Here is a 27,463-nt window from a genome sequence, read left to right as displayed (position 1 = left end):
GGGAATAGTGGGGGGTCGAGGTGCTTCGGGTCCGAGAAGGGTGGGGCACCTGGGAACATCCCCCTCCAGGGGTTCTTGGTGCTGGCATGGCGGGTTTGGGGACACCGGGGACACCCTTGGGAGGGGGGGGGTCCTACTGTGGAGACATCAGTGGGGGGAATCCCCCTTCCACGGGGACAAACACCTGCGTGTCACCACCTTGCAGGACACCATCCTCATCCTCACTGCGACCACCACCGAGGTGGGGGGACCCTTCTTTTGGGGGGTGAGAAGGGGGAGATAGTGGCGGGATGGGGGAGACATATGGGTCGGAGCGGCTCCCGGGGCTGTGGAGCGGGGAACAGGGAAGCGGGGCGGCGGGGGGGGGGGGGGGAAAAAAGGGAATTAATCCGATCCATGTGTCTGGGCTGTCGAGGGGAGTTAACTCGCTCCAGATGCCGGCGCCTGCTCCAGCTCCTCGGCAAACAAACCCCCGCGCCCTCCCCTCCCTACCCCCCCGGCACCCCGCTTTTCAGTGGGTCATACCCAAAAGGGATGGGGGAGCTGCCCCCTTCCACCCTTCCCACCTTCCCCAGCGAGCAACCCGTCCTGGAGGTGGTCGGACAATTTTTGGGGCATCCACCGATTTTTTGGGGGCCCATAAATTTTAGGGGCATCCAGCAAATTTTTGGGGTGTCCACCAGCTTTTTGGAGCATCCGCTGTATTTTTGGAGCATCCACCACCTTTTGTCATGACCGGTGAGTTTTTAGGGTGACCCCCAATTTTTTGGGGTGACCTCCATCTTTTTTGGTGTGCCCGCCTCCATTCCCACACCGCCAGCCACATGCCCAGTTTGCACCAGTAAAACCAGTCTGGGGTGTGCAGGGAAGGCTCTGGGATTCCCCCAAAACTGAGGGGAGGCTGCATGTGACACCAACCCCCCCCAAACACCCCCTAAGAGCAGGAGGGTCCCAGGTGGGTGCCACCCCTCTCAGCATCCCACGGGAGCCCAGGCCTGTGCTTGGCATCTCCCATCCCGCTTCCGAGGATCCTAATGACTTTTCCAGCCTTTTTTTTTTTTTATATTCTTCTTCTTTATTAACTTTTTTTATTTATTTAAAGTGGGAATTCTTCCCTTTTCCCAGCCCCCAATCCTTTCTTCAAGTCCTCCTGCATTCCTGGGGCGGGTGTCCGGGGGCTGATGAGGTGGCATCATCCCGTCCTTTCCCCCCCCTTGCTTTTTTATTTCCCCTCCCTCTCCATACATATATATTTATTAAAAAAAATAAAAAACCCTCCGATGACATTCTTTTCTTTTCTGTCATGCTGCAAAAATTAAAGACACATCTTCAGGCTGGAGCCTGGCCAGGCTTTTCGAGTCGCCGAGGCAGGATTGGAGGAGGCTTTGCCTGCAACGTGTCTCGGATTCATGGATACAAGGCTGGAACGGGGGCCAGCTGCTGCCGGCCCCATGGACACGCGTGTGCGTGGGCATGTGTGTGACCCCCCCTCCTCGGGTGGCTTTGATTTTGTTGCATTTTATTGAATTTCATCACAGGGAAAATAAAAAGTCCCCCGGACAAGTTGGTGGCGCGAGGAGGGAGCGATGTGTCATCCCCGCCCCCCCCCCCCCCCCGTTATTTCATTGTTAAATTGTCTTGACTTGTGTTTTTCCTGAAGAAAAATAAGGAAATGTCTTAGTGGGAGCTTCTACTCCGACGTGGTTTTGCTCTGCAATGAGCTCAGTGCTCTCAGTGCTCCCAGTAATCCTCGGAGCCTGCAAGCCCTCGGCATAATGGTAGGTCAGACAAACGGAGTAACCCCAGTACTCCCAGTATTCCCAGTGTTCCCAGTGCTCCAAGTAATCCACTGAGCCTGCAAGCCCTCAGCATAGTGGCAGCAGAGATAAGGAGAGTGAGCCCAGTGCTGCTGGTATTCCAAGTATTCCCAGTATTCCCAGTAATCCACTGTGCCTGCAAGCCCTCACAGAGTGGCAGTGAGGACAAACAGAGTGCTCCCAGTTCTCCCAGTATTCCCCGTGCTCCCAGTACTTTACTGAGCCTGCAAGCCCTCGGCATAGAGGTTGGGGGAATGAGCGGAATGAGCCCAGTGCTCCCAGTATTCCCAGTATCCTGCTGAGCCTGCAAACCATCAGCACAGCGGTGGGGGGAACAAGCAGAGGTGCAAGAGCAGAATTCAGCTCTCCCACTGCTCCCAGAATTCCCAGTATTCTGCTGAGTCTGCAAAAATCCTCAGCATATTGACGGGGGACCAAACGGAGTGAGCCCAGTGCTCCCAGTATTCCCATTATCCTGCTGAGCCTGCAAACTCTCAGTATAGTAGTGGAAGGGCAAGCAGAGGTGTGAGGGCTGAACCCAGCTCTCCCAGTGCTCCCAGAATTCCCAGTATTCCAATTAACCTGCAAACTCTAAGCATAGTGGTGGGAGGGACAACAAGAGTGAACCCAGTGCTCCCAGTACTCCCAGTATCCCCAGTATCCTGATGAGCCTGCAAGCCTAGTGACAGGGGGTACACAAGCTAAGTAAGCTCCATTTTCCCAGTGCTCCTAGTATTCCCAGTAATCCAATGAAGCTGCAAGCTCTCAGCACACTGGTGGAGGGGGACAAGTGTAGGTGTGAAGGCTGAACCTAGTTCTCCCAGTGCTCCCAGTATTCCCAGTATTCCATGAGCCTGCAAGCCCTCAGCACAGTGACAGGGGCGACAGACTGATCCCAGTACTCCCAGTATTCCCATGATCCCACAAACCCTCAGCATAGCATGGGGGGCACAAGCACAAGGGCTAAACCCATCTCTTCCCTTCTTCCCAGTCCCATTTCCCATCCCATTCCCTAAAAATCCCCCCTGAAACACGGGAGTGCCCCCCCCCAGGGTGCCACATTGCCCATGCAGGGCTCCTTCCCCCCCTCCATTCCCAAGCTCCCGGCCCTGGTAAATGCGTCGATTTTTTTGGCATGTAATTACACCCTCCCCAAATTGCACGGTAGGTTGTGGATTATTGTCCAGGAGCTTTTGCTTTTTCCAACCAACGTGGCTCCTTCAAATGTGGAAACGGCAGTGGAGGCGTGCCAGGGGGGGAGCGAGGGGAGAGGGATGGCCAGGAGTGAGGGGATCAAGGGAAAGGAAGGGAAAAGATGGAAAGAAAGAACTAAAAGAAAAAAATCAAACTGGTGTTTTTTGGGGTGTTTGTGGCTCTTGGAGGGGTTTTGGGGTGTCCATGGGTGGGGGGATGCCCATCCAAGGGATGCTCTGGGGGTTGAGGGTTGGTGGTCTTGGCCCCGCACTGTCATGGGGGTTTAGATGAGGGGGGGTGGTGGGTGGGTGGGTTTTGGGGATCCCCAAGTGCAGGGTTGGGTGGCGGGTGGGGGTTTGCAGGGCCTCGCCCCCCCTCCTTGGTACAGCACCAGGCGTCGCGTGGCACCGGGGTCCCCAAAGCGCCACGTGCCACATCTCCTTGTCCCCACCCCGCCCCGCCACATCCATCCCCCCAAAACACCTCAGAGTGTGCCAAACCCCCCCAAAAAATCACAACCCCCCTCAAAAAACCACCCCAAACCCCCTCGAAACCCCCATCCCACCATCCCCTTCCCATCCACCCCACAGCCGCCACTGCAGCCCTGCCTGGGGACAACACGCGTGTACATGTCCGTGTGCGTGTGCATGGACAGACGGGAGGGGGGGTGTGCAAGGGGTGCCCCCCGACTCGCTGGGTGCCTCTGATTGGCCGAGGGGCCGTCCAAAATTCCCTGGTTGCAATGGGTCCCACCTCTCGCCGCTGCCGCACCGTATATAAGGGCAGGCAAAGAAGTGGGCAAAGGGCAGTAGGAAGTTTCTGCTGGGGTCTGGATTTGGAGCTCCAGGGTTGGATCGGCCCCGTATGACCCCAACCTAAGAACAAAAGAGACCCAAAGAGTCTACATGTCTAATATTTAGACATGTTCAGCTTTGTGGATTCTCGGTTACTGCTGTTGATAGCAGCGACTGTACTACTCACCCACGGGCAAGGAGAAGAAGACAGTGAGTAGCCGGCGCTGGGTGATGGTCTTCACCCCGGTGGGATGTGGGGTGTGGGATGGGATGGGGTCTGGTGGCATCGGTGACCCTTGGTCCGGCTGCCTTGGTGTGGGGAAGGAGGAAATCAGGGTTGGTGTGCAGAGCAGAGAGGGAAAATCAGGGGGAAAGTAGGGAAATTAGGGAAAAACTTTAAAAAAAACAAACACAAAAATGGGCTTGAGGGGATTTGGAGTTGGGGTAAAAGGGGTTTAGGGGGGCTGTGGCCGTGTGGAGAGTCGGGGCACCCTGCCAAGAGCAGGGAGGGAAGAAAGGGTGGAGAGGAGCCGGCGGGGAAGGAGGGAGCTGGGACGGAGGGGAGGAGGAGGAGGAGGCCGGGAAAGGAAAGGAAAGGAAAGGAAAGGGGGGAAAGAGCGCGGGAGAGAGGAGAGGGGGGGAGAGGAGGGAGAAGGGGGGGCCCAGCCCCGGGATCTGCGAAAGCCATCAGGAAAGAATTAGAAAAGTCTCGGATGATTCATAAGCAAAATGTTTCGGCAGCCGAGGGAGCTGCCAGGGACGGGGGACGGGGGCACGGCTGGGGTCACCCCCCCACTGCCATGTCCCCTCTGTGCCCCACTGCCACCTGCAGGAGGGGGACACGGGGGGACGCTGGGGCAGCGCCAGGCCCTGGCACCCATCGCTTTTTACCCAATTTTGTCGGTTTTGGGGAGGATTTTTTTGGTGTTTTTTTTTTTTTTAACACCTTGATTTGTTTTTTTTTTTTAATTCTGCATTTTGCATTGACAACATCCATCCTGCATTTCCCATTCTCTGTTTCCCATTCCCCTTTTCCCAATCCTGCATTTCCCATTCTGCATTTTTTACCTTTTTTTTTCATTCCGGTTTCTGCCTTTTTTTCCATTGGAATTTTGCATTTTCCATCCCCTCTCCTTTTTTTATTTTTTTTTTTTTTTTGGCCTTTTTATTTCCCTTTGCCATTTTTTCCTCGTTTGCCTTTTTTACCCCTTTTGCCTTTTTTTTTTTCCCCGAGTGGGCTTCCACGAGCTGACCCAGCCCCTCGCCCCCTCCCCAGGACCCTTCCCCACCATGGGGCCACCCCCGGGCTCTGGCGCGCCGCCCTGCCCTCCCCTCCCCACGCCAGCCCCCGCCTGCTTCCACTCTCTGTCCTCCCATTCCCCAATCCCATCTGGCCTGATCCAGCCCTATCCCGCAGCCGCCTGGATCTAATTTCAGCCCAGACGTTGGGGCCAACCCACCCCGTCCCATCCCCGTCCCATCCCCGTCCCATCCCTGTCTCATCCCGCCCCATCCTTGTCGCCGTCCTCCCGCGGACGGCGGGGACCCCCCTGCCTTTTTTTTTGGGGGGGGGGGGATGTTTGCCTTGGCCCCATCCGCCCGCGGGACGTAGAGAGTGGCTGGAGGTTTTTTTGTTTTTTTTTTTTTTGTTTAAATTCCAGCGTATGTGGGAAGAGTTTATTGTGGAGCTTTTTCCTGTGTCACCGCGATGGGCTGATGAGAACCAGATGAAGGGAGAAACACTGCAGGAGCAAAGAGAGGGATGAAGGGAGGGGAGAGGAGGGGAGGGAGGGTACGGGAGGGGAGGGGGAGAACCAGACGGGATCCACTCTCCCCTCCGTCCTGACGCTTCCTCCTGCCCTGCCCCTGTGTCCCAGTCCAAACTGGGAGTTGCGTACAGGATGGGCTAACGTACAACGACAAGGATGTGTGGAAACCAGAACCCTGCCAGATCTGCGTCTGCGATAGCGGCAACATCCTCTGCGACGAGGTGATCTGCGAGGACACCTCCGACTGTCCCAACGCCGAGATCCCCTTCGGAGAATGCTGCCCCATCTGTCCCGACACCGACGGTACAGTGGCGTGTCCCCCAGAGCTCTCCGACGGCCGAGTTATCCGTTCAGGGGGTCCTTGAGGACCAGCGGGGCTCAGTGTCCCCCCCGCTCCCCATGTCTGGGCTGTTGGGTGGGTGTGGGATTGGTGGGTGATGTTGGGCTGCTCTGAAGGCCCCTTTTTCCTCCCACAGCCTCCCCTGTCTACCCAGAAAGTGCTGGAGTGGAGGTAAAGGCTCCCCCAAAATTAATCCCCCAAAACCTCCCCACATCCCCCCTCCCCCCGTATTTTTGGAGACCCCCTTTTCTAACCATCTGTTTCATCTCTCCACCACAGGGTCCTAAAGGAGACACCGGCCCCAAAGGAGATAGGGTGGGTATCACCCCGGTCCCAGGGTAGGCATCACCCCTGGGACCCCCGGCCCGCTGGGGCTCACCCTCCTCTTCTCTCCCCCCAGGGACTCCCTGGCCCCCCTGGCAGAGATGGCATCCCTGGACAGCCTGGTCTCCCGGGCCCCCCAGGCCCTCCAGGCCCCCCAGGCCTCGGCGGAGTGAGTATGGGGGGTCCTCAGTGATGCAGTCCCTCCGGGGGTCCCACGCCCTGCTCACCCCCCGCTCTCTCCCTCCTCCCACAGAACTTCGCTCCCCAAATGTCCTACGGCTACGATGAGAAAGCCGGGGGGATGGCCGTGCCTGGGCCCATGGTGAGCATGGGGGGCACAGGGGGACATGGGGGGGCACAGGGGGCACGGGGGGCACAGGGGGTGGAGGGTCAAGCTGGGTGAGGTGCCAGAAGTGCTTCATGTGTTGATGATGCCACTGAGTGGCACGAGATGGGAGGGCTGGGGAGGGATGTTGGACCTGGAGGGGATGGGGACAGGGATGGGGACAGGGATGGGGACCGGGATGGGGTGGTGATGGGGTGGCAGTGGGGATAGGGATGGAGTGGCAATGGGGGGGGGATGTGGTGATGGAGTGTCAAAGCTAACGGTGATGGGGTGGCAATGAGGAACTGGGAATGGGGGGTGATGGGGACAGGGAGGGGAATGGGGTCGGGGTGGTGATGGGGTGGCAATAGAGGCAGGGATGGGGTGGCACTGGGGACAGGGAATGGGGGGTGATGGGGACAGGGATGGGGTGACAATAGGGACAGGGAATGGGTGGGTATAGGGACAAGGATGGGGTCAGGGACAAGCACAGGGAATGGGTGGGGAGAGGGACAGGGATGCAGACAGGGGCAGGGATGGGGACAGGGATGAGGTGGCAGTGGGGACAAGGAATGGATGGAGATGGGAACAGGGATGGGGACGGTGTGGGGATGGCAATGGGCGCAGTGATGGGGTGGCAATAGGGGCAGGGATGGGGTGGCAGTGGGGACAGGGAATGGGGGTGATGGGGACAAGGAGGGACTGGTTTTGGGGCAGTGATGAGTGGAGATGTGCAGAGCAGTGGGATGGTGGTGGAGTGGCAGTGAGGCTCACTGGGTGCAGCAGTGGGGTGGTGATGGGGACAGGGAAGGCTTGGCAATAGGGAGAGGGTGACAAGGCACCCCCTCCTCACTTTTCCATTCTCCCCTAGGGCCCAGCCGGTCCCCGTGGTCTCCCTGGCCCTCCCGGTGCTCCTGTGAGTGTCTCCTCTTCCTCTCCCCTTGATTTTGGGGACAAGAAACCCCCAAGGCCCCTTTGGGTGGGATGGGCTGGGGGATGTCTCATGCTTCCTGACAGCTACGGAAGCACGTGGGCACACACGTCCTCGTGCCACCATACTGGAGGACACTTCCACTGTCACTGGGGGCTTCAGGCCCAAACTTCTCACTTTCTAACCCATTTTCTCCTTTTTTTTACCCCCTTTTTTCCCCCCAGGGTCCTCAAGGTTTCCAAGGTCCCCCTGGTGAACCTGGAGAGCCTGGTGCTTCTGTGAGTCTTGCCATCTCCTGCTCCAGCTGATGTCCTCTGGGGACGGGGACAATGCTGCTGGTTCCCAGCCCTGGCTGTGGCCACACTGTCCCTGCTTTGGGATCCGTGGGAACGGGGCCAGCAGAGCTTGGCTCTGCCCAGGATGGGTGGCAGGGTGACAGGGGACAGCTGTCACCCACAGCATCCTCACTGCTGCCCTACATCTCTCCTAGGGTCCCATGGGTCCCCGTGGTCCCGCTGGCCCCCCTGGCAAGAACGGAGATGACGTAAGTGGCCTGTCCATGGGGTCCCCCCTCAGTTTGGGGCCCGGTGGCCCTGACAGCCCCTCCAGGTGAGCAGGAGCTTCCTGGCTTGGGGACATGCCACCAACCCGGTGTCCTTCTCCCTAGGGTGAAGCCGGAAAGCCCGGTCGCCCCGGAGAGCGCGGTCCCCCCGGCCCCCAGGTGAGGTGGCCCCTCAGGACACAGGGACACAGGAGGGGACACCCCTGCTGTGCTCTGCTGGTGACACCAGGTGTCTGTCCCCTTGGGGACAGGGGTAATGGGGTGCAGGGACAGCCCCCACAACATCTCCATGACCACTTCCCCTTTCCTTCTAGGGTGCCCGTGGTCTCCCAGGCACTGCTGGCCTGCCAGGCATGAAGGGACACAGAGTGAGTCCCCCCTCGAGTGCTTGTGAGATTTAGGGGATGTGGGACCCCAACATCAGCAAAGATCCCTTCCTGACCCCCCACCCCTTCTCTCTATTGCCACTCAGGGCTTCAGTGGTCTGGATGGTGCCAAGGGTGAGCCTGGACCTGCTGGCCCCAAGGTGAGGAGTGGTGGCAGTGTCACCCCTGTCCTTGGAATGTCCTTGCTGTTCCCTCCTCCCTCCAGAGCAGGTCCCTCATGTTGTCCTTCCCCCCTCCCAGGGTGAGCCTGGCAGCCCTGGAGAGAACGGTGCTCCCGGGCAGATGGTGAGTGCTGGACCCCTGAGGGGCGTGGGGGTATGGGCAAGAGGGGATGGGGATGGGGGTCAAGACCTGATGGGGAACCAGCTCATCCTCAGGGATGCTTCCCCAGGGATTCACCAGGGTGGGAGGGGGATTAACCCCTTGGAAATGTCACTGTGGGCAGGAGTGGGGAGAGACAGGGGGCACAGGGATAGGAGGAGGCTCAGAAAGAGGTAAGTGCCCACCTAGGTGACCCAAACATGTCCTAAATGTGTCCTGTCCCCTCCCAAGGGTCCTCGTGGTCTTCCTGGCGAGAGAGGCCGTCCCGGTCCATCTGGCCCTGCTGTGAGTATTCGATCTGGGCAGGGCTGAGACCCCCTGCCTAGGGTTTGGGGGGGCTGGGGGTCACCTCTCCAACCTGTGGGCATCACTCATGGATGTGTCCTCTCCCACAGGGTGCTCGTGGCAATGACGGTGCTCCTGGTGCTGCCGGTCCCCCTGTAAGTAACCTCAAACCCCAAACCCATCCACCCTCCTCCAGAACCTGGAATCACCTCCAGCTTCTCCAGAGAGAGATCCCATCCCAGCTCCACCACGAATGGGAAATCCCAGATGGCAGCCAGAGCTCTGCTGCCTGGAAATCCCACCAGTGCCAGGTGTGGGAGGTGGGATCCCTCCTCTGACACGCAGCCTCTCTCCCATTTAGGGTCCAACTGGTCCTGCTGGTCCCCCCGGCTTCCCCGGTGCTGCTGGTGCTAAGGTAGGACCTGCCTGATCATCTCCTGGGCTGGGAGAAACTGGTGGAAACTGGGAGAGTGGGATGGGGAAGAGGACTGAGCATGGCATGGGTTCCCAAGCCCAAAATGCTGTGAGCTGACCACTGCTTGGGACAGATGGGGATGTCCCCAAACAAGTCCCGTGAGCATCTCTCCTGGCTTTGCCTCCACGGGGAAGGAGCTGCAGATGGAGGGGAGGTCATCCATGTTGGGGATCAGGGAAACCCTCATGCTCATGGCTCTTCCTCCCTCGTCTTCCTCCCCAGGGTGAAACTGGTCCCCAGGGAGCTCGTGGCAGTGAAGGTCCCCAAGGTGCCCGTGGTGAGCCCGGTCCCCCCGGCCCTGCTGGCGCTGCTGGTCCTGCTGTAAGTGACATCTGATGGCTCCTTGTCCTTTGGCCTCACGTCTTGCCAGCCCCGCCATAACCCTCCTCTTCCTCTTTCTCTCCACAGGGCAATCCTGGTGCTGATGGTCAACCTGGTGCCAAGGGTGCAACTGTGAGTGTCCCTCGCTTCCCCCTCCAGCTCCAGGATGAAGGGCTGTGCTGCTTCCTCACACCCTCCTCTGCCTCTTCCAGGGTGCTCCTGGCATTGCTGGCGCTCCCGGCTTCCCCGGTGCCCGTGGTCCCTCCGGACCTCAGGGTCCCAGTGGTGCCCCCGGTCCCAAGGGTAACGCTGTGAGTATCCCTGGACACCTCCATCTTCTTCTTCCTGGGGTTGGATCTCTTTCTCTGCTCCAGCAAGCTGATGTCCTACCTGGAGGTGCCTCCTCTGGTGTCCTCTGGTCCCTGTCAGGGCAGGGTGGTGCTGGGGGGTGACAGATGCTGAGCACCCTCCTGCCTCTGAGGGGTGATCAGGATGTAGCTCAGGTCTCCCTCTGCTCCTCAATCTGGTGTTAAACAGCTTTTCCTTCTTCTCTCCATCCACCTCCAGGGTGAGCCCGGTGCTCCAGGCAACAAGGGTGACACTGGTGCCAAAGGCGAACCCGTAAGTGATTCCTCAATGTCACCTTGGGGTCCCGGTCCCTCTTGGCCCCAGCACATCCTGTGGGTGCTCATCCCTTCGTCTCCTCCCCCAGGGTCCCGCTGGTGTCCAAGGTCCCCCCGGCCCTGCTGGTGAGGAAGGCAAGAGAGGAGCTCGTGGTGAGCCCGGCCCCGCTGGGCTTCCCGGCCCTGCTGGCGAACGTGTGAGTAGGAGCATCCCTGTCCCCTCCCTGCCATGTCCCTGTCCCCATCCCCGTCCCCGTGCTGTCCAGCAGCTGAACCTTTGTGCGTGCTCGAGGACACCGTAGTGACATCCCCAGCCCCTCCTCAGGCTACTCCCACCAGTGGCCATGTCCCACACCGGCACACCCTTCCCCTGCACCCCCAAGCGCCCCGAGGCCACCCCGTGTCCCCACGCTGACCCCTCTGGTGTCCCTCGCAGGGTGCTCCCGGCAGCCGCGGTTTCCCTGGCGCTGATGGCATCGCTGGTCCCAAGGTGGGTGCCCGTGTCTGTTTGGATGAGAAAGTCGCGTCATCGGGGCTATGGGGACGCTGAGCATTGTCACCTGTCCCAAGCAGTGGCCAGACCGGCTCTGTGCTGCTGCCACCTCCGGTGACACTGCTCCTGCCCTGCCCCCGGGTGCTGTCCTGCAGTCAGAGTAACCCCTGTCCCCTCTCCCGCCCTTCCCAGGGTCCCCCCGGCGAGCGCGGCTCCCCCGGCCCCGTCGGCCCCAAAGGATCTCCTGGTGAAGCTGGACGCCCCGGGGAACCCGGCCTCCCCGGTGCCAAGGTGAGCGTGGCAGGGTGGCGGGCACGGTGACACGGTGGCAGCGGCAGCAACGAGCCACGTTGATGGATGCCGGCTGTCACACTCCCCGTGCCAACGGAGAAGCTGCTTTCCAGGATGCTCCCGTTCTCTGGAGCATCTCCTGGGATACCTGAGCTCCTGACCCACTTCCCATTCCCTTGCAGGGTCTGACTGGAAGCCCCGGGAGCCCCGGTCCCGACGGCAAGACTGGCCCCCCTGTAAGTTGTCCCCGCTGTCCCCACTGATGTCCCCTCCTCCCTTGGCTCACCGCGGGCTCAGCTGACAGGGCTCTGGCTCCCCCCATAACAGGGTCCCGCTGGTCAAGACGGTCGCCCTGGCCCCCCCGGCCCCCCCGGTGCCAGAGGTCAAGCCGGTGTGATGGGATTCCCTGGTCCCAAAGGTGCTGCGGTGAGTGTGACACCCCCCCCCGGGGGGCTGCCAGGGTGATGCTGCACCCTGGTCCGTGAGGGATCCCACCCAACGGCCACTGCCACCACTGGGGACGGTGGCTGTGCATGGGCAGGTGGCTCAGGGGACCCGTCCCGTCCCCCCCCCGGTGTCGTCACAGGTCTCATCCTGCTCTCTTTTTAGGGTGAGCCCGGCAAACCTGGCGAGAGAGGCGCTCCCGGTCCCCCCGGTGCCGTGGTGAGTATTCGCTGGAGCACAAACGGTCTGGTGGGGGCTCGGCAGGGAGGGTCACCCCTGTGTGAGGTGACAGGGGGCATCACCCCAGGATGGGGGTCACCCCAGGGGGAGTCACCCCAGTGTGGGGTGGCAGGGATGGGGTGTGGGATGGCTGAGCGGTGCCAGGGAAAGCCCCAAGGACGAGGAGGGCAGTGGGATGAGGTGTTTGGGACTCCATCCCGGTGGCTACCACAGCTTTGGAGTGGGGACAGCAGGGAGGTGATGTGGCCGTGGGCAGCTCACCCCGCGGTGTCTCCCGTCCTTCGAAGGACGCCGTGTGGCCACACCCTTGTTTTGGGGAGGTGGGGGGGTGAGGGGGGGCTCACAGAGCTCTGCGGGGTCGTGCTCTGAGCACCCTCTTATCCCTCTTCCCCAGGGTGCTGCTGGCAAAGACGGTGAAGTTGGTGCCCAAGGTCCTCCCGGCCCCACTGTGAGTATCCCCCAGCCCGTGGCCACCCATGGCCGTGCTCAGCCACCGAAGAAGGGGCTCAGAAGCTGAGCCTCAATACTTGTCCTGCCTCCCCCAGGGTCCTGCTGGAGAAAGAGGTGAACAAGGTCCTGCTGGTGCTCCTGGCTTCCAGGTGAGGGGTGTCCCCTTCCGTGGTGAGGGGCATAAACCACCCAGGGTGGGGGTGATGTTACCCTTTCCCTCATCCTCTCTGGTCTCCCACCTCCCTGGTGGTTCATTGCTCCTCTTCTTCCTCCCCAGGGTCTGCCCGGCCCTGCTGGCCCCCCCGGAGAGGCTGGCAAGCCTGGTGAGCAGGTGAGTGCATGGGCGACTTGAGACCCTCCCTGTCCCCTTCCCATGTCCCCTCCCCATGTCCCCTCTCCCAGTCGTGGCTGGGGCATGTTGATGGGGGGTCCCCCCAGTGCCCCCCCAGGTGATGTGCTCCACGCAGTGGGGGAGCAGTAGGAATCCCAGCCCTGCCCCAAGGATTGAGAGACCCCTGGGGGTACCCTGTGGACCCCTCTGGACCCCTCTACCCGTCCGCAGTGCCTCCTCCGACTCCACACCCTCTCCTTCCCACACAGGGTGTCCCCGGAGATGTCGGTGCTCCCGGCCCTGCCGGTGCCAGGGTAAGTTGAACTCCGTGGACTCCCCATCGGTTCTTGGCATCCCAAAGTGCCTGACATCCCCCTGATGGCCTCGGCCCTTCTCCTGCCTCCCCCCTCCAGGGTGAGAGAGGTTTCCCTGGTGAACGTGGTGTCCAAGGCCCCCCCGGTCCCCAAGGTCCTCGTGGTGCTAACGGTGCTCCCGGTAATGATGGTGCTAAGGTAGGTGCCAGCTTGGGAATGTCGGGGTGGTGGGTGACTGTCCCCAGCTTTTGAGTGCAGTTGTAAAGCGTGATGGGTTTGGCTTCGCTTCTTTGGCTGGGGCTGGAGCCAGGAGGGTTTTGCTGTGCTGGGGTCTTGCTAATCCCTCTTTTCTGTCTCTCTTTCCCAGGGTGATGCTGGTGCTCCCGGAGCCCCCGGAAGCCAAGGGCCCCCCGGTCTGCAGGGTATGCCTGGAGAACGTGGTGCTGCCGGCCTGCCAGGCGCCAAGGGTGACAGGGTACGTGTCCCCAAACACCTGTGCCCCCCTCATTGTCCCCTGGGGACTGGATGCATCCCCCAGAACCCTGATGTCCCCATTGTTCCTCTGCTCCCCACCACTTCTGTGCCCCCCTCATCATTCTCTTGGGGCTGGATGTGCCCCCCAGAGCCCCAGTGTCCCCATTGCTCCTCTGCTCCCCACTATCCCTGTGCTCCCCTCATCAATCCCTTGGGGCTGGATGTGCCCCCAAAACCTTGATGTCCCCCTTGGTCACCTGCTCCCCACCACCCCTGTGCCCCCTCATCATTGTCCCCTCAGGGCTGGATGTACCCCCAAGCCAAGGCTGGGGGGGAAGCAGCGCCTTGGGGAAGGGGGTGCTCAGTGTCACCTCTGTCCTCAATCCGAGCGTGGCCCTTGGGAACAGTCTCTCACTGAGACCCCAGCTCTGGTGAGGAGGAGGAGGATGGTCCCAGCCTCTCCCAGGGACGATGAAGAACCAGGAATGGCTCAGTGCACCCAAGAAAGAGGGAAGAGGGGGCGAGCCCCCGGAAGGGACCTCCCCACTAACCCACAATCCTCTTCCTCCCCAGGGTGACCCCGGTCCCAAAGGTGCTGACGGCGCTCCTGGCAAAGACGGTCTCCGAGGTCTGACCGGTCCCATCGGCCCCCCCGGCCCCGCTGGTGCTCCCGGTGACAAGGTAGGGACGTCCCCCGGGGACGGATGTGTCCGGCACACGCTGCCACCTCCTCGCCGCAGCCCTGACCTCCTTTTTTTCCGATTGTCCTCCCCTTTTCCAGGGAGAAGCTGGTCCCCCCGGTCCTGCTGGTCCCACTGGTGCCCGTGGGGCTCCCGTAAGTGTCCCCCCCACCCTGAGTGATGGCCCTGCTGTTTGGTCGCCCCTTGGTGGCTCTGGTGGCCGTCCCCTGCTCGTCTGACTCCCTTCCCTCCCGTCTCTCCCAGGGTGACCGCGGCGAGCCCGGCCCTCCCGGTCCTGCTGGATTTGCTGGCCCCCCTGTAAGTGCAATAGCCTCGCTCCTCCCTGCCTGGGGGTCTGATCCTGCCCCTGCCGGGGTGATGCTGAGCCCCCCGAATCCACCCCTCTCCCTCTCCCACAGGGTGCCGATGGCCAGCCTGGTGCTAAAGGTGAAACTGGGGATGCTGGAGCCAAGGGTGATGCCGGTCCCCCCGGCCCTGCTGGCCCCACTGGTGCTCCTGGACCTGCTGTAAGTTCTCCCAACCCACCCCACATCCCCTTGGGATCCAGTCCCATGGCACAGCTCACCCCTCACCTCCTCCTCTTCCTCCTCTTCCTCCCCCACAGGGTGCTGTTGGTGCTCCTGGTCCCAAAGGTGCTCGTGGAAGCGCCGGACCCCCTGTAAGTACCAGTCTTGTGGGGATGGGGGGTTTTGGGGACCCCCCCTGGGGCGTGAACACTCCCCACTGTGTCTCGCTCTGCTGCCCCAACACCGTGGGGCACCTCCATTCCTGCAACCCCAAAACTACCTGGGACATGGCATCGATGTGGGGTGGCTTCATCCCAGGAGGGGGAAGAGCAGAGGGGAAAAGGGGGAGGGGTTGCTTTTATGCCCACAAAATCAGCTCTCCAGATGGATCCTGCCCTCTTGGCCACCAGCCAAGGGGTTCCCCCCCGCCCCCCGTGGCTCCCAGCCAGGGGACAGTACCCTGGCCCTGTGACACCTGGATCCCACCCCGCTGACTCCAGCTTTTCTCCCTTCCAGGGTGCTACTGGTTTCCCTGGTGCTGCTGGACGAGTTGGACCCCCCGGCCCCTCTGTGAGTACCCCCAGGGGATGAGAGGTGTGGAGGCCAGGAGGGTGCCTGTGACGGGGAACACGGGAGGTGCTGGGCACCCATCCAGGCTGCTCCACGTGGCCTCCCTGCCCCATCTGGCACCGGGATACCCCTGGCCGCCCTTCAGCTGGCAGCCGGGGGGGTCCCGGCCTGCTGCCTGATGGCATCGCCTCCCCTCCCGTCCAGGGGAACATCGGCCTCCCCGGCCCCCCCGGCCCCAGCGGGAAGGAAGGTGGCAAAGGACCCCGTGGTGAGACTGGCCCCGCTGGCCGCCCCGGCGAGCCGGGACCCGCCGGCCCCCCCGGCCCCCCCGGCGAGAAGGGCTCTCCTGGCGCTGATGGCCCCATTGTAAGTCAACCCTCCGGTCAGACCCCCTGTGCCGGTCACCCCCCCCAGCTGTCCCCTCCGCAGGGAGGGTGGACCCCGCCGCTGCCACCACCCTGAGGCGCTGCTTGTCCCCGCAGGGCGCTCCCGGCACTCCCGGACCCCAAGGTATCGCCGGCCAGCGCGGTGTCGTTGGTCTCCCCGGACAGAGAGGCGAGAGAGGCTTCCCCGGGCTGCCCGGCCCCTCTGTGAGTACCAGAGGGGTCCCCAGGAACAGACAGCGCTGTGACCCCTGCCGGGGTCTGGCTAACCCCGTGGCCGGGGGTGGGATGTTCAACCGTGTCTGACACCCCCTGTTCCCTCCCCTGCACAGGGTGAACCCGGCAAACAAGGTCCCTCCGGTTCCCCCGGTGAGCGCGGCCCTCCCGGCCCCATGGGCCCCCCTGGCCTGGCTGGACCCCCCGGAGAAGCTGGACGTGAGGTGGGTGGCCGTGGGCATCCATCGGTGTTTGGTGGCACCGACGCCCCCGTGTGTCAGCGTTGGGCTCGTTGTGCTGAGGACTTGCCAGCTCGTGGCACTGGTGGATGTTGCCGTGGTTGGTGCATGGAGAGGCCCGTGTTGAGCTGAGCAGTGACCCCTCTTCACCTCCCACCATCCCTAACGAGGGTCTTTCCTCCTCCACAGGGTGCTCCTGGTGCTGAAGGTGCCCCCGGCCGTGATGGTGCTGCTGGTCCCAAGGTGAGTGGGCTGTGAGGGGGGCACAGTAGGGGGTGATGGGGTTGTACTGGCCCACACTGACCTCTCCTCTTCCTCCTCTTCCTCTTCCTCCTCACAGGGTGACCGTGGTGAGACTGGCCCTGCTGGCCCCCCTGGTGCTCCCGGTGCCCCCGGTGCCCCCGGCCCTGTTGGTCCTGCTGGCAAGAACGGAGATCGTGGTGAGACTGTAAGTGCTGCTCTGCCCAGAGCCCCCCTTGTACCCCTCCCTGGCCCAGGGGCACTCCAAGAGGGATCTTATTCGTGGGGTCTGGACTCAGGCTCAGCTCTTGCCGCTGAAAGGGGCTTCCCCAGGATGCCAGGGGTGCCACCACCCCTCTCAGGGTGATGCCAGGGGTGCCACCACCCTTCTCAGGGTGATGCTAGGGGTCTCACCACCCTGCAAAGGGTGGTGCCAGGGGTCCCACCATTCCTCTCAGGGTGATGCCACAGATCTCACCACCCTGCAAAGAGTGAAGCCAGGGGTGCCACCACCCTGCTCAGGATGAAGTCAGAGGTCCCACCGCCCCACTCAGGGTGATGCTGCCCCAAGCCAGTGGCAGTGGAAGGTGGAGGATGCTCTAACCTGTCCCATTCTCTCCTGTCTCAGGGTCCCCAAGGTCCTGCTGGCCCTCCTGGTCCTGCTGGTGCTCGTGGTCCTGCTGTAAGTTGATGTTCTCCTCCATCCTCCTCAGTGTCTCTGTGTCCCCACGGGTGTGGGGGCAGTGGTTGGTCTGGACCTCACTCAACACATCTTCCTCCTCCTCCTCTTCCTCCTCCAGGGCCCACAAGGTCCCCGTGGTGACAAAGGTGAAGCTGGTGAACAGGGTGACAGAGGCATGAAGGGTCACAGAGGCTTCTCCGGTCTTCAGGGCCCACCTGGTCCTCCTGTAAGTCCCGTGGGGTGATGGTGGCTCCGGGTGCTGCCCCATGTCCTGGAGGCAGCACGAGATGCTGATGGCACCTCTTCCTCGTCTTCCTTGCTTGGCACAGGGCTCTCCTGGTGAACAAGGTCCTTCTGGTGCTTCTGGTCCCGCCGGTCCACGAGTAAGTCCCTGGATGAGCCGCGATATCTGGTATCCCAAGAGGGAACGGGAGTCCCCACCACCATCGGGCTCCTCGTGGGGCTGTGGGTCAGGGCTTGAGGGGATGACTCTGCCCAGGCAGGATGGCCACGCTCACCCTTTCTCCCATCCCACAGGGTCCTCCTGGCTCCGCTGGTGCTGCTGGCAAAGATGGTCTCAACGGGCTGCCCGGCCCCATCGGCCCCCCTGGCCCCCGCGGGCGCACCGGCGACGTTGGCCCCGTCGTACGTACCCGCCCCTCTGCCGCCCGCCCAGTGCCGCCTCCTTCATCATCTGCCTGCCCACCATCCTCCTCCTCCTCTCCTCCTGCAGGGTCCCCCCGGCCCACCCGGCCCCCCTGGTCCTCCCGGCCCCCCCAGTGGTGGATTCGACTTCAGCTTCCTGCCCCAGCCGCCCCAGGAGAAGGCCCACGATGGTGGGCGCTACTACAGGGCTGACGATGCCAACGTGATGCGTGACCGCGACCTGGAGGTCGACACCACCCTCAAGAGCCTTAGCCAACAGATCGAGAACATCCGCAGCCCCGAGGGCACTCGCAAGAACCCTGCCCGGACCTGCCGCGACCTGAAGATGTGCCATGGCGACTGGAAGAGCGGTCAGTGTCCCATGCCCCTCTGTGCCCTCACCTCCATCCCTCTGTCCCCTCTATCTGCTTCTCACCTCCGGCCTTCTTCCATCCCCATGGTTGATTCCCATCTTCATTCCTCCATCCTGTCTCTCATGGCTGCTCTCACCTCCATCCTCTGTCCCTCCATTTCCTGTTTTCTCCTCACCTCCTTCCTCTTCTCCTCCTTGTGGCTGTTGCCCAACTCCACGATCCACTCCTGAGCTTCCTCCTACCTGCTCCTCATCTCCCTCCTCCACCTCTCACAGCTGCTCCTCACCTCCCTCCTTTATCTCTTCATTCTCAAGCTCTCATATCCTTCATCTTTCCATCTCACATCCCTCAACTATCCCTCCATCCTCTGTTCCTGCCACTTGCTCCTCACCTCCATCTTCATCATCTGTGGCTGTTCCTCACTGTCATCCTTCATCCCTCCTGACTGCTCCTCACCTCCATCCCTCTGGCTGCTCCTCACCTCCATCCCTCTGGCTGCTCCTCACCTGATCCTTCCTAGCTGCTCCTCCTCTATTCCTTCTTGGCTGCTCCTCCCCTTTTTTTCCCTGGGTTGCTCCTCTCTTCCATCCCTCTTGTCTGCTCCACACCTCCATCCCCTACCCTGACCCCCCTTCCTTCACCCCACAGGCGAATACTGGATCGACCCCAACCAAGGCTGCAACCTGGACGCCATCAAGGTCTACTGCAACATGGAAACGGGCGAGACGTGCGTCTACCCGACCCAGGCCACCATCGCCCAGAAGAACTGGTACCTCAGCAAGAACCCCAAGGAGAAGAAACACGTCTGGTTCGGCGAGACGATGAGCGACGGCTTCCAGGTGAGCACGGGGGCCACGAGGTCAGGGGCCAACCAGGCTGGGGGACCTCCACGGTGACCGATTCCTCTTCTCCCACAGTTTGAGTACGGCGGTGAGGGCTCCAACCCCGCCGACGTCGCCATCCAACTGACCTTCCTGCGCCTCATGTCCACCGAGGCCTCCCAAAACATCACCTACCACTGCAAGAACAGCGTCGCCTACATGGACCAGGACACCGGCAACCTGAAGAAGGCTCTTCTCCTCCAAGGCGCCAACGAGATCGAGATCAGGGCTGAAGGCAACAGCCGCTTCACCTACGGCGTCACTGAGGACGGCTGCACGGTGGGTGCTCGGGGACGGGGGGTCCTGGCGGGGCGGTGGGACGTCTTTTGGGGATGGGGATGACCGTGGTGTCCCCACAGAGTCACACCGGCGCGTGGGGCAAGACAGTCATCGAGTACAAGACGACGAAGACGTCTCGCCTTCCCATCATTGATTTGGCTCCTATGGATGTCGGCGCTCCAGACCAGGAATTCGGCGTTAACATCGGCCCAGTCTGCTTCTTGTAAACCGGACACCCTCCCCCCCGAAAGCGTGACAGGAGAGAGTAATAATAATGATAATAATAATAAAAAAAAGAAAAAAAAAACAGCGAAAAAAAAAAGGAGAAAATTTCACATGGACTTGAATTTGTGTCGGTTTTCTATCCAGCGTCTCTAAAAGAAAGAAAAGAGAAAAACCTAAAAATCCCTCCCCCCACAAAAAAAAGCATTAAACCAAAAAAAAAAAAAAAAAGACAACACCAAAAAAAACCGAAATAAAAATAAATTACTTTTTCAAACAAAATCACCAGGAAGTGGGTTCGCTTGCTTGCCCCCCCCCCCCTCATTCCTCAGCCCCAGAGATGGAGCAGCTCAACTCACCGAAAATCCCTGAGACCCCCCTGGGACTGGTCGACCCCCACCCTCCAAACCCCCCCTTTCCCCACCAGCCCCTTTGCTTTTTGCATCTCATTCAAATATTAATTTTTTTGCTACCAGGAAGATGTTTAATTCTTGGTTATAATTTGCTTTTTCTCCTTGTTTTCCCTCTCTCTCCCCTCCCCTCCTCTTGAGTTTTTTAATTTGGGTACCAGCCTTTTGAGTTCTTGCCATTTCTTATTATGAATCTTTGGGTTTTATTATGAATTCTTTTTTTTAATTTTATTTTTTCATTCAGGCAGCAAAACCAATTCATTCCCAAGCACATGAGGGGAGCCCCTGGCGCCGAGCAGACCTGACTCTTCGCTGCATCCCCCCTTTCCGGATGGCTACCTCACCACTTTCGGGGTGTTTGATTGTCTTTTTTAGTTTTAATTTTGGGGTTCTGTTTTGTTTTGTTTTTTAGCTTCGTTTGGAGTTTTTCAGCCGTGCCGGGACTTTCCTGCCAGGTTCAGAGCAAAGGTGCTAATTTTCCCCTATTATCCCCCTCCCCCCAGATCTTTCTCTTTTGTTGCTCTGTGGATCTTTCATTCCCTTTTTCTTTTGGAGGTTTCTTTCCCTCAGGATTTTTATCCTGGTTTTGGGTTGGTTTTGGTTTTTTTTGTTTTGTTTTTTGTTTGTTTGTTTGGTTGGTTTTGTTTGTTTGTTTGTTTTATTATAATTTTTAGATATTCTCTTTAATTTTGGCCCCGGAACACCCAAACCCGGGACCTCCTGGTGCTACAACCTCCAAAGACACATCTCAGCTCAATCTATTTTAATTTCTCTCTACTTTCTGCTTTATTTCCTCCTTTCTTTGCTGCTCAGTTCCACATGGGAATTTCCTAAAGGTGCTATCCTCCCCACGACCCCCCCCTTTCCATCATCCCAAGAGCAAATCCCGGAGCAAACACAAAGCAGAGCCAAGAAATTAAAAGGGATTAAAAGGGAAGAAAGGAATAAATGAATTTTCCAGGTTAAGCAGGTGAATCTTCAGCTCCGCTGTCAACTTCCAGCAGCTTTTCCTCCATCCATCCATCCATCCATCCATCCATCCATCCATCCATCCATCCATCCATCCACCCATCCATCCCTCTCCATCCCTGCATCCCCCCCAGGCACAGAGGGGCACGAACCCACTCCCTCTTGCCGGGCCCATCTCCCGGTGGATACTCCGGGTTTTTCCCGGAGTTTGTACCTAGTTTGTATAATGTATAATAATAATAGTAATTATAATAATAATAATAATAATAATTTTAAGTGGTTTGGGGGTTTTCTTTTTTTTTTTAAGAAAAAGAAATGATTTTTTTTTCTTGACTGCTGAAATAAAGCATGTGAAATGATCCAACAAACCTCGGGGTGCTCTTCCACGCCGCCTCTCATTCTCGGGGGGGCTCGGGAGGGGGTCCAGGGTGGGTGGTGGGGTGGCCTTGGGAGCTCCTTGTCCCCGATCCCGCTCTCATCCTGGTTGATCCCACTCTGCTCCTGCCGAGCTTCTGCACTCCACTCCTGCCCATCCTCCTTTCCAGCCCCCCAGCCCTCCTCCTCCTCCTCTTCCAGCCCCCCTGGGATGAGGGGGGAGAGGAAGGAAGGGGGAGCCCACCCCCCTGGTAGGAGGGTTGGGCTGGGTTTAGTGGGGCAGAGCTGCTGGGCACCCGCAGTGGAGGGAATCTGGGGGGGTCTGTGTCCCCTCCCCAAATGGAGGGAGAAATGGGGATGGTGGATCAAGGGGAGGAAGGGTTCGGGGGCAGCTGGTGCCAGGGTGGGGGACACTGGGGGGCTCTCAGCTCAGGGTGAGCTCCCAGAAGGAATTGAGGAGTGGGGTGGGCACAGGGAGACACCCCAAAATTGTGGCAGGGGGGTGGGCAAACAAAAGCCGTGCAAGAGGAGTGGGTGGGTGAGTGTGGGGATGCTCTGCTATGGGAGTACCCCAGCGTGGGGGTGCCTCAGTGTGTGGGTACCCTAGAGCATGTGTGCCCTGGTGTGGGGGGGTCCCAGTGCATTTGTGCCCCACCACAAGCCCCCCCCCGGCTCCCCTGGGTACCCCACACATCCAAGCTCCATCCACACACCCCATACCCCTCATTCATGCCAAGGGACCAGCAGCACCCCCACGTGTGCCCAGGGAGCAGGTTGTACCCACCCAGTGCCCCCCTCCCCATGGTGGTGGGCACAAGCAGGACCCCCACAGCCCGGGGGGGGCTGCTCTGGCCGCGGGACAAGCCCTCAATGCTGCCATTCTCCAGCCCGTCAATGGGTCCCCTTGTTCCTCCCGGGCCCCCATGTTTTCCTAACCCCCACCCTGGCGCCTGCCCCGTGCAAGGGAGGGGGGGCTGTGGTGAAAGAGGCTCTTTCTTTGGAGGGGCTGGGCCGGGGGACCCCCTGGGGGGGTCGGGGAGGGGTTAGGGGGGTGCTGAGTGGGACGCTGAGTGGGATATCCAGGTCTATGCGGTGTGGACGGAGGATTTGGGAGCTCCAGGAGAGATCCTGCTGGACACGGACACCCAGGTGAGTGGGGTGGGCATTGGGGTGCCATCATGGGTCCCAGGGACTGTGTCCCCCCCACTGTGCCTATTCCCATCCTCTTCCTGCTCCCCTTTCCCTCTACAAGGTTGGGGGATGCACAGAGTCATCCCAACCCTTATGGAGGTTGCAAGCCTTTCATGGGGGATCGTGGCTGGAACAGGGTGGGCACTCCAAAACCTGCTCTGCAAATAAAGCAGAAAAGCCTCATTTCATCACTAAATGGTCAATTTATCCTCCAAAACTCACCCCAAAGAGGAAACACCCCAAAATCCTCCAGGCAACAGCCCGGCAGTGGGCAGAGCTCAGTCAGAAGGGCGACCACCCATCTGGCTGAACTCTGCCTGGGGGGGCTTCTGTACCCCCAAAAACATCAGGACACCCCTTTCCCATCCCTGGGATTGTCCCCCTCCCCCTGGCACGTCCCTGGGTGCCCCTCACTGAGGGAGGAGGGGCACACGGGCCCCATCCCGGGGGCTGGGCATGGGGTTGATGCGCTGGCCCGTGCGGACGTTGAACATGGGCAGCGTGGAAAGGGGCCGGGGCACATCCCGGATCACATCCCGGCTCCCAGCCATGTGCCGCAGCTCCTCCGTGTCCCCGTGGATGGTGGTGTGGTGGACCAGCTGGATGCTGAGAGGGGAAGGAGAATGGGATGAGGCACCCCATGTTTTCACCCGTGTCCCCCTGGGGAGGGGGTTGGTGCCCCATTATTAGGGTTTGTCTCCCCCACCGTTGGGGTCTGCTCACTCATCATTTGGGCTCGTCCCCCATCATTAGGGTGTACAGCTCATCACTGGGGTCTGCCCATCCTTCACTGGGGTCTGAATGTCTCACCATTGGGTTCTACCCACTCACCATTGGGGTCTACCCCCCAAAATTGGGTCTGCACTCCATAATTAGGGTCTGGCCCCCATCACCAGGAATTGACCCCCATCATTTGGGTTTGCCCTCCTGTTATTGGGGTCTGTATGCCATCATTTGGGTCTGCACCTCATCACTGGAGTCTGCCCACCCTTCATTGGGGTCTGCACCCCAGCACTGGGTTCTACCCACCCATCACGGGGGCCTGCCCACACATCTATGGGGTCTGGACCCATCACCAGGGTGTGCCCCCCATTCTCGGGGTCTGCTCCCCATCCTTGGGTCTGCCCCCCATGCCCAGGGTACCTCCTGGCTGCTGTTGGTTCCACCCGAGGCTACTGGAGAAGTAAAGCAGCTCTTGTGCTCCAACCCGTGTCTCAGGGGGGTTATTGGGAGGTGCCGAGGGGTGGGGAGGGGAGGAGGAGGGCTGGGGGGGCCTTTTGGGATGGGGGGATCATTTAAGCTCTACCACCTCCGGGACACCCCCCAAACCATTCCCTGTCCCTCTCTCCTCTGTTGTCCCATCCCCATGACAAAGCCCCCCAAAGCAGCCCTCCCAGAGCAGCCCCCCCAGCACCCCCCCAGCTCGGTCTGGGGTGTCAGGGCTTACTCAGACGTCTGCAAGTCCCGTTTTTGCCTACAAAACAGGGGAAAAAGGGAAAAAAATTATAATTATGGTGAGAAGGGCTCTCACCATCCCCAGCTTGTCCTGGGGCCACAATGGCCGGGGAAGGGGCACCCAACCTGGGGTAGGGGAGACACCCCGACTGGGGTAGAGGAGACCCGCACCCTGAGCGTGCCCCCCGACTCACACTCCCTCCCTGCGGCAGCACATGAGGTGGCCCAGGAGCAGACAGAGCAGCGCAGCCACCACCAGTGGCACCAGCAGCGTCACCAGGAACCCCGGCAGCAGGTCCTGGGGGGGCACCTCGGTGGGGGGCTGGAAATCCCCATCCTCCTCCAGCACCCCGGACCCCCAAACCGGCCCCGGAGTCGTGGGGCTGGGCCAGACCCGCAGCTGCAACGGGGTTGGGGGTGGTTAGGGAAGGGGGGTCCCCACGGGGAGTGTTGTGAGAGGTGGGGGGACACGTGGGTCTCACCAGGGTGAGGTTGCACCAGCGGATGGAGAAGTGGGGGGCAAAGGTGTCGTAGCAGGAGGCGAGGGGCTGCTGGCCCAGGCTGCAGCGGAAGCGGCTCTGGGGGGACACGGCCGACTCCAGGCACGGGGAGAAGGGGCTGTGGGAGCCCACCTTCACGTACACCCTGCAGTGGAGGTGGGCCCCCAAAACCCACCCACGGTGAGAAGGGGCCATGGGAACCTGCCTTCATGTACACGCTACAGGGTGGGGGTCACTGGCTGCAGGTGATCCCCAAAACCCACCCACGGTGAGAAGGGGCCATGGGAGCCCACCTTTATGTGCACCTTGTGGTGGAGGTAGCCCCCCAAAACCCACCCATGGGGAGAAGGGGCCACAGGAAACTACCCTCATGTACACCCTAAGGCAGCTTCAGGTGAGCCCCCAAAACCACATTGAGAAGACCCCATGGGAACCCACCATCACGTGCACCCTGTGGGGCGGGGGCACTGGCTGGAGGTGACCCCCAAAACCCACCCAGGGTCTGCCCAGGGAGCACCCCCAGCCCCCCCAGCCCTGCCCGTACCCCTCCTTGCGCCCCTCGATGGGCAGTGGGACGCGGCCGCCCCGGTCCAGGGCGGAGGTGACGTTGATGACCTGGAGGTCTCCGCGCTCCCAGACTCCGGCCGAGCCCTGCAGGAACATCTCCCGTGCGGCCTCTGGCAGCAGCTCCTCCACATTCCTGTTCCCCACCAGGAACTCGCCCTGGTATGGGGGCTCCCCACCTGTGGGGCAACACGCAGCACCCATGGGGAAACCCCTGGCCCATCCTGGGGGGTATCCTGGTGCAACTTGGGGGTGCCCAGCCCTCACCTGGGGCGGGGATGACGGTGATGACGAGGCGCTGGGACACCGTGGCGTAGGTGCGGCGGTTGTAGGCCAGCACCTGCAAGGACAGGGGACACCCCTGAAGATGTCACCCCTTCCTGTGCCACCCCAGAAGCAGGGGGTGTGAGGGTGGGCACCTACCTCGATGGTGTGGGTGCCCACCTCGCTGGCCGTGGGGCAGCCATACAGGTAGCCGGGCTGGCAGGGGTCCCGCTGGAGGTACCGCAGCCACCGCGGCAGGTCCGGGTGGTCCCGCAGGTGGGCTTGGAAGGTGATGGGGGCTGCTGGGACACACGGGTGGGTGGGGATGGACACAGACATGGGTACAGCACAGGCTGTGATGTGGGTGGACCCCCCCGCCTGAGAAGTTCTTCCCCGTCCAACTGGTCCCCACAAGGAAACAGGGATGGTCCCTGGGGGTCCTGATCCCCCAAAGGGAGGGAACCCCCAGGGGAGGGGGCACTCAATGATGCTCCGGGGGGGTTGACACTGCCCAGGGGGTCTCAAATGGGTGGAGGGTGGACAGGGAGGGATGGAGGGTGGGATGGAGGGTGGAAAGAAGGGAGGGATGGAGGATGGGATGGGATGGGGTGGGATGGGATGGGATAGAAGGATGGATGGATGGATGGATGGATGGACGGATGGATGTTTACAGGACTGGATGGATGGAGGGATGGATGGACAGACGGCCCAGCTGGGGTGGAGACTGGCAGGGAGGATTATTCAGTGCCCCCATTATGAGTCCCATCCCCCGAATCCTCCCATGCTGGTCCTTACCATCATCATCCTCACTCCCGGTGGGAGAGGCCTCCTGGAACAGCTCCCGCTCCAGCTCATGAACGAAGATAGTTCCAGTCTCGGAGGAGATGCGGTGGTCAGGGAGGACGTGGTGGTCAGGGAGGGTGGCCTGGGACACCCCCAGGGCCATGGCTGTGACCACACACAGGGCTGGGGCCGAGGCTGGGGACACATGGTCCTTCCCTGCCTCAGATTCCCCTTTTCCAGAGACCCTGGGACAAGCCACAGGTGCCCACAGACCCCCTGGGACAGAAATGTGTTCCTGCAGTGCCAGGCGTCCCAAGGCAGTGGAGTGGGGATATATTTAGGAGAGGATGGGATAGGGACAGGGACAGGATAGGGACAGAGACCAGGATGGAGATGGGGACAGGATGGTAGTGGGGACGGGATGGTGGCAGGGACAGAACGGGACCAGGGATGGGACAGGGATGGGGAAAGAAGCAGGATGGGGACACGGACAAGATAGGGACAAAGTGGGGATGGAGTCAAAGATGGGAACAACAACAGGAAGGGATGGGGACAGGATGGGGACAGGGTCAGGGATGGGGTCAGCACCTTCCCTTTCCCTGGCCCTGTCACGCTGAGGTCTCACTCGCTGTCCCCTGCCCTGTCCCAAACCCAGCTGGCATCTGGGACAGGACGGCTTTATTTAGCTCTGTCACGTCCCAGCCCTGTCCCCACGTCCTCTCCCACTTACACTCCCCGTGCCCACCCTGCTCTGGGGGTCCCCCCCCACCCTCCCTGCCGTGGGTCCCCCAAGCCCAGCCGTGTCCCCCCAGACGGGGTGACAGGGTTGTCACTCGCCTGCCAGCACCCAGAGCCGGAGCAGCTCGGGCACCTCCATCTTCGCCAGCGCTGGGAATGGGGCCAGGGTTGATTGACAGAGGCAGCAGGGGCTGCCCAGGACGGGAGGGCCCTCCTGGGGGGATCCCACAGGGGACACCCTGCCACAGCCACCTCTTGCCACCAAGGCACGGAGCACCGGGGCTGCCGAGGGCCTCCCGTGTCCCCTGGTGGCGTCCGTGGGGTGTCCCCTGGGTGGGCTTGTCCCAGTGTCCCGCTGAGGGTACTGGGGTGGCAATGAGGGGACGGGATGGGGGACACTTGGGGATAGCCCCCACCAGCATGGCCACCACCACTGCCCTGCACACGTATGTGGCACCAAGATGGGAACACATGTGTGCACATGCGTGGGTGCGTGGGGACAGTGACATGGGTGGAGGGCACTGGGACAGCACTGATGGGGACCAGACTCTGTGGTGGGGCTTGGGGGGGCAGGTGGCAGTGGCAGAAGGGGAAGGGGGTGGTCATGGGGGGATGTTGCAGCATGTCACGCCTCGTCACGCCTCGTCACGCCATGTCACACACAAAGGGTCGGGAGATGCCTTGGGTGACAAAGGGGACACACACACATCTGCAGGGTCCTGCTGCCCCAGACTGGGGGTGCAGGGGTGCCCCCCACCCTGCCCTCCACCCC

The 27,463-nt window shown here is 60.9% G+C and overlaps 2 protein-coding genes across 3 annotated transcripts; one reads left to right on the top strand and one right to left on the bottom strand.

Moving 5' to 3' along the window:
* Positions 1-3,821: 3,821 nt before the first annotated feature.
* On the top strand, positions 3,822-19,649 carry COL1A1 (collagen type I alpha 1 chain). Its single transcript, XM_027742360.2, has 51 exons — positions 3,822-4,015; positions 5,683-5,877; positions 6,051-6,085; positions 6,194-6,229; positions 6,315-6,407; positions 6,492-6,560; positions 7,435-7,479; positions 7,719-7,772; positions 7,985-8,038; positions 8,162-8,215; positions 8,371-8,424; positions 8,529-8,582; positions 8,683-8,727; positions 8,995-9,048; positions 9,159-9,203; positions 9,410-9,463; positions 9,746-9,844; positions 9,932-9,976; positions 10,057-10,155; positions 10,412-10,465; positions 10,557-10,664; positions 10,904-10,957; positions 11,153-11,251; positions 11,434-11,487; positions 11,579-11,677; positions 11,861-11,914; positions 12,330-12,383; positions 12,481-12,534; positions 12,663-12,716; positions 12,986-13,030; positions 13,130-13,228; positions 13,398-13,505; positions 14,078-14,185; positions 14,286-14,339; positions 14,449-14,502; positions 14,604-14,711; positions 14,810-14,863; positions 15,228-15,281; positions 15,486-15,647; positions 15,764-15,871; positions 15,997-16,104; positions 16,309-16,362; positions 16,460-16,567; positions 16,988-17,041; positions 17,160-17,267; positions 17,371-17,424; positions 17,579-17,686; positions 17,775-18,057; positions 18,709-18,899; positions 18,978-19,220; positions 19,301-19,649. The coding sequence occupies exons 1-51, from the start codon at positions 3,934-3,936 to the stop codon at positions 19,445-19,447; spliced, it is 4,362 nt and encodes a 1,453-aa protein (XP_027598161.1). The 5' UTR covers positions 3,822-3,933; the 3' UTR covers positions 19,448-19,649.
* Positions 19,650-22,567: 2,918 nt separating this feature from the next.
* SGCA (sarcoglycan alpha) lies at positions 22,568-27,003 on the bottom strand. 2 transcript variants are annotated; one of them, XM_027742351.2, is made up of 9 exons: positions 26,791-27,003; positions 25,966-26,118; positions 25,330-25,472; positions 25,174-25,246; positions 24,887-25,085; positions 24,325-24,487; positions 24,037-24,242; positions 23,835-23,861; positions 22,568-22,993 (listed from the first exon to the last, which is right to left on the bottom strand). In XM_027742351.2, exons 1-9 carry the CDS (start codon positions 26,828-26,830, stop codon positions 22,798-22,800), a joined length of 1,200 nt encoding a protein of 399 aa, XP_027598152.1. In that variant the 5' UTR covers positions 26,831-27,003; the 3' UTR covers positions 22,568-22,797. The 2 variants fall into 2 exon arrangements, with proteins under 2 accessions (XP_027598152.1, XP_039243660.1); XM_039387726.1 differs by having other exon boundaries at positions 24,014-24,242; positions 24,887-25,246; positions 25,330-25,469.
* Between the last annotated feature and the right edge of the window lie 460 nt (positions 27,004-27,463).

The sequence above is a fragment of the Pipra filicauda genome, unplaced genomic scaffold, assembly GCF_003945595.2.
Source record: "Pipra filicauda isolate LSUMZ 115617 unplaced genomic scaffold, ASM394559v2 scaffold586_size332294_pilon, whole genome shotgun sequence".
Classification (NCBI taxonomy): Eukaryota; Metazoa; Chordata; class Aves; order Passeriformes; family Pipridae; genus Pipra; species Pipra filicauda.
The sequence above is the reverse complement of the archived record's forward strand: the minus strand, read 5'-3'. Positions and strand labels throughout refer to the sequence as shown.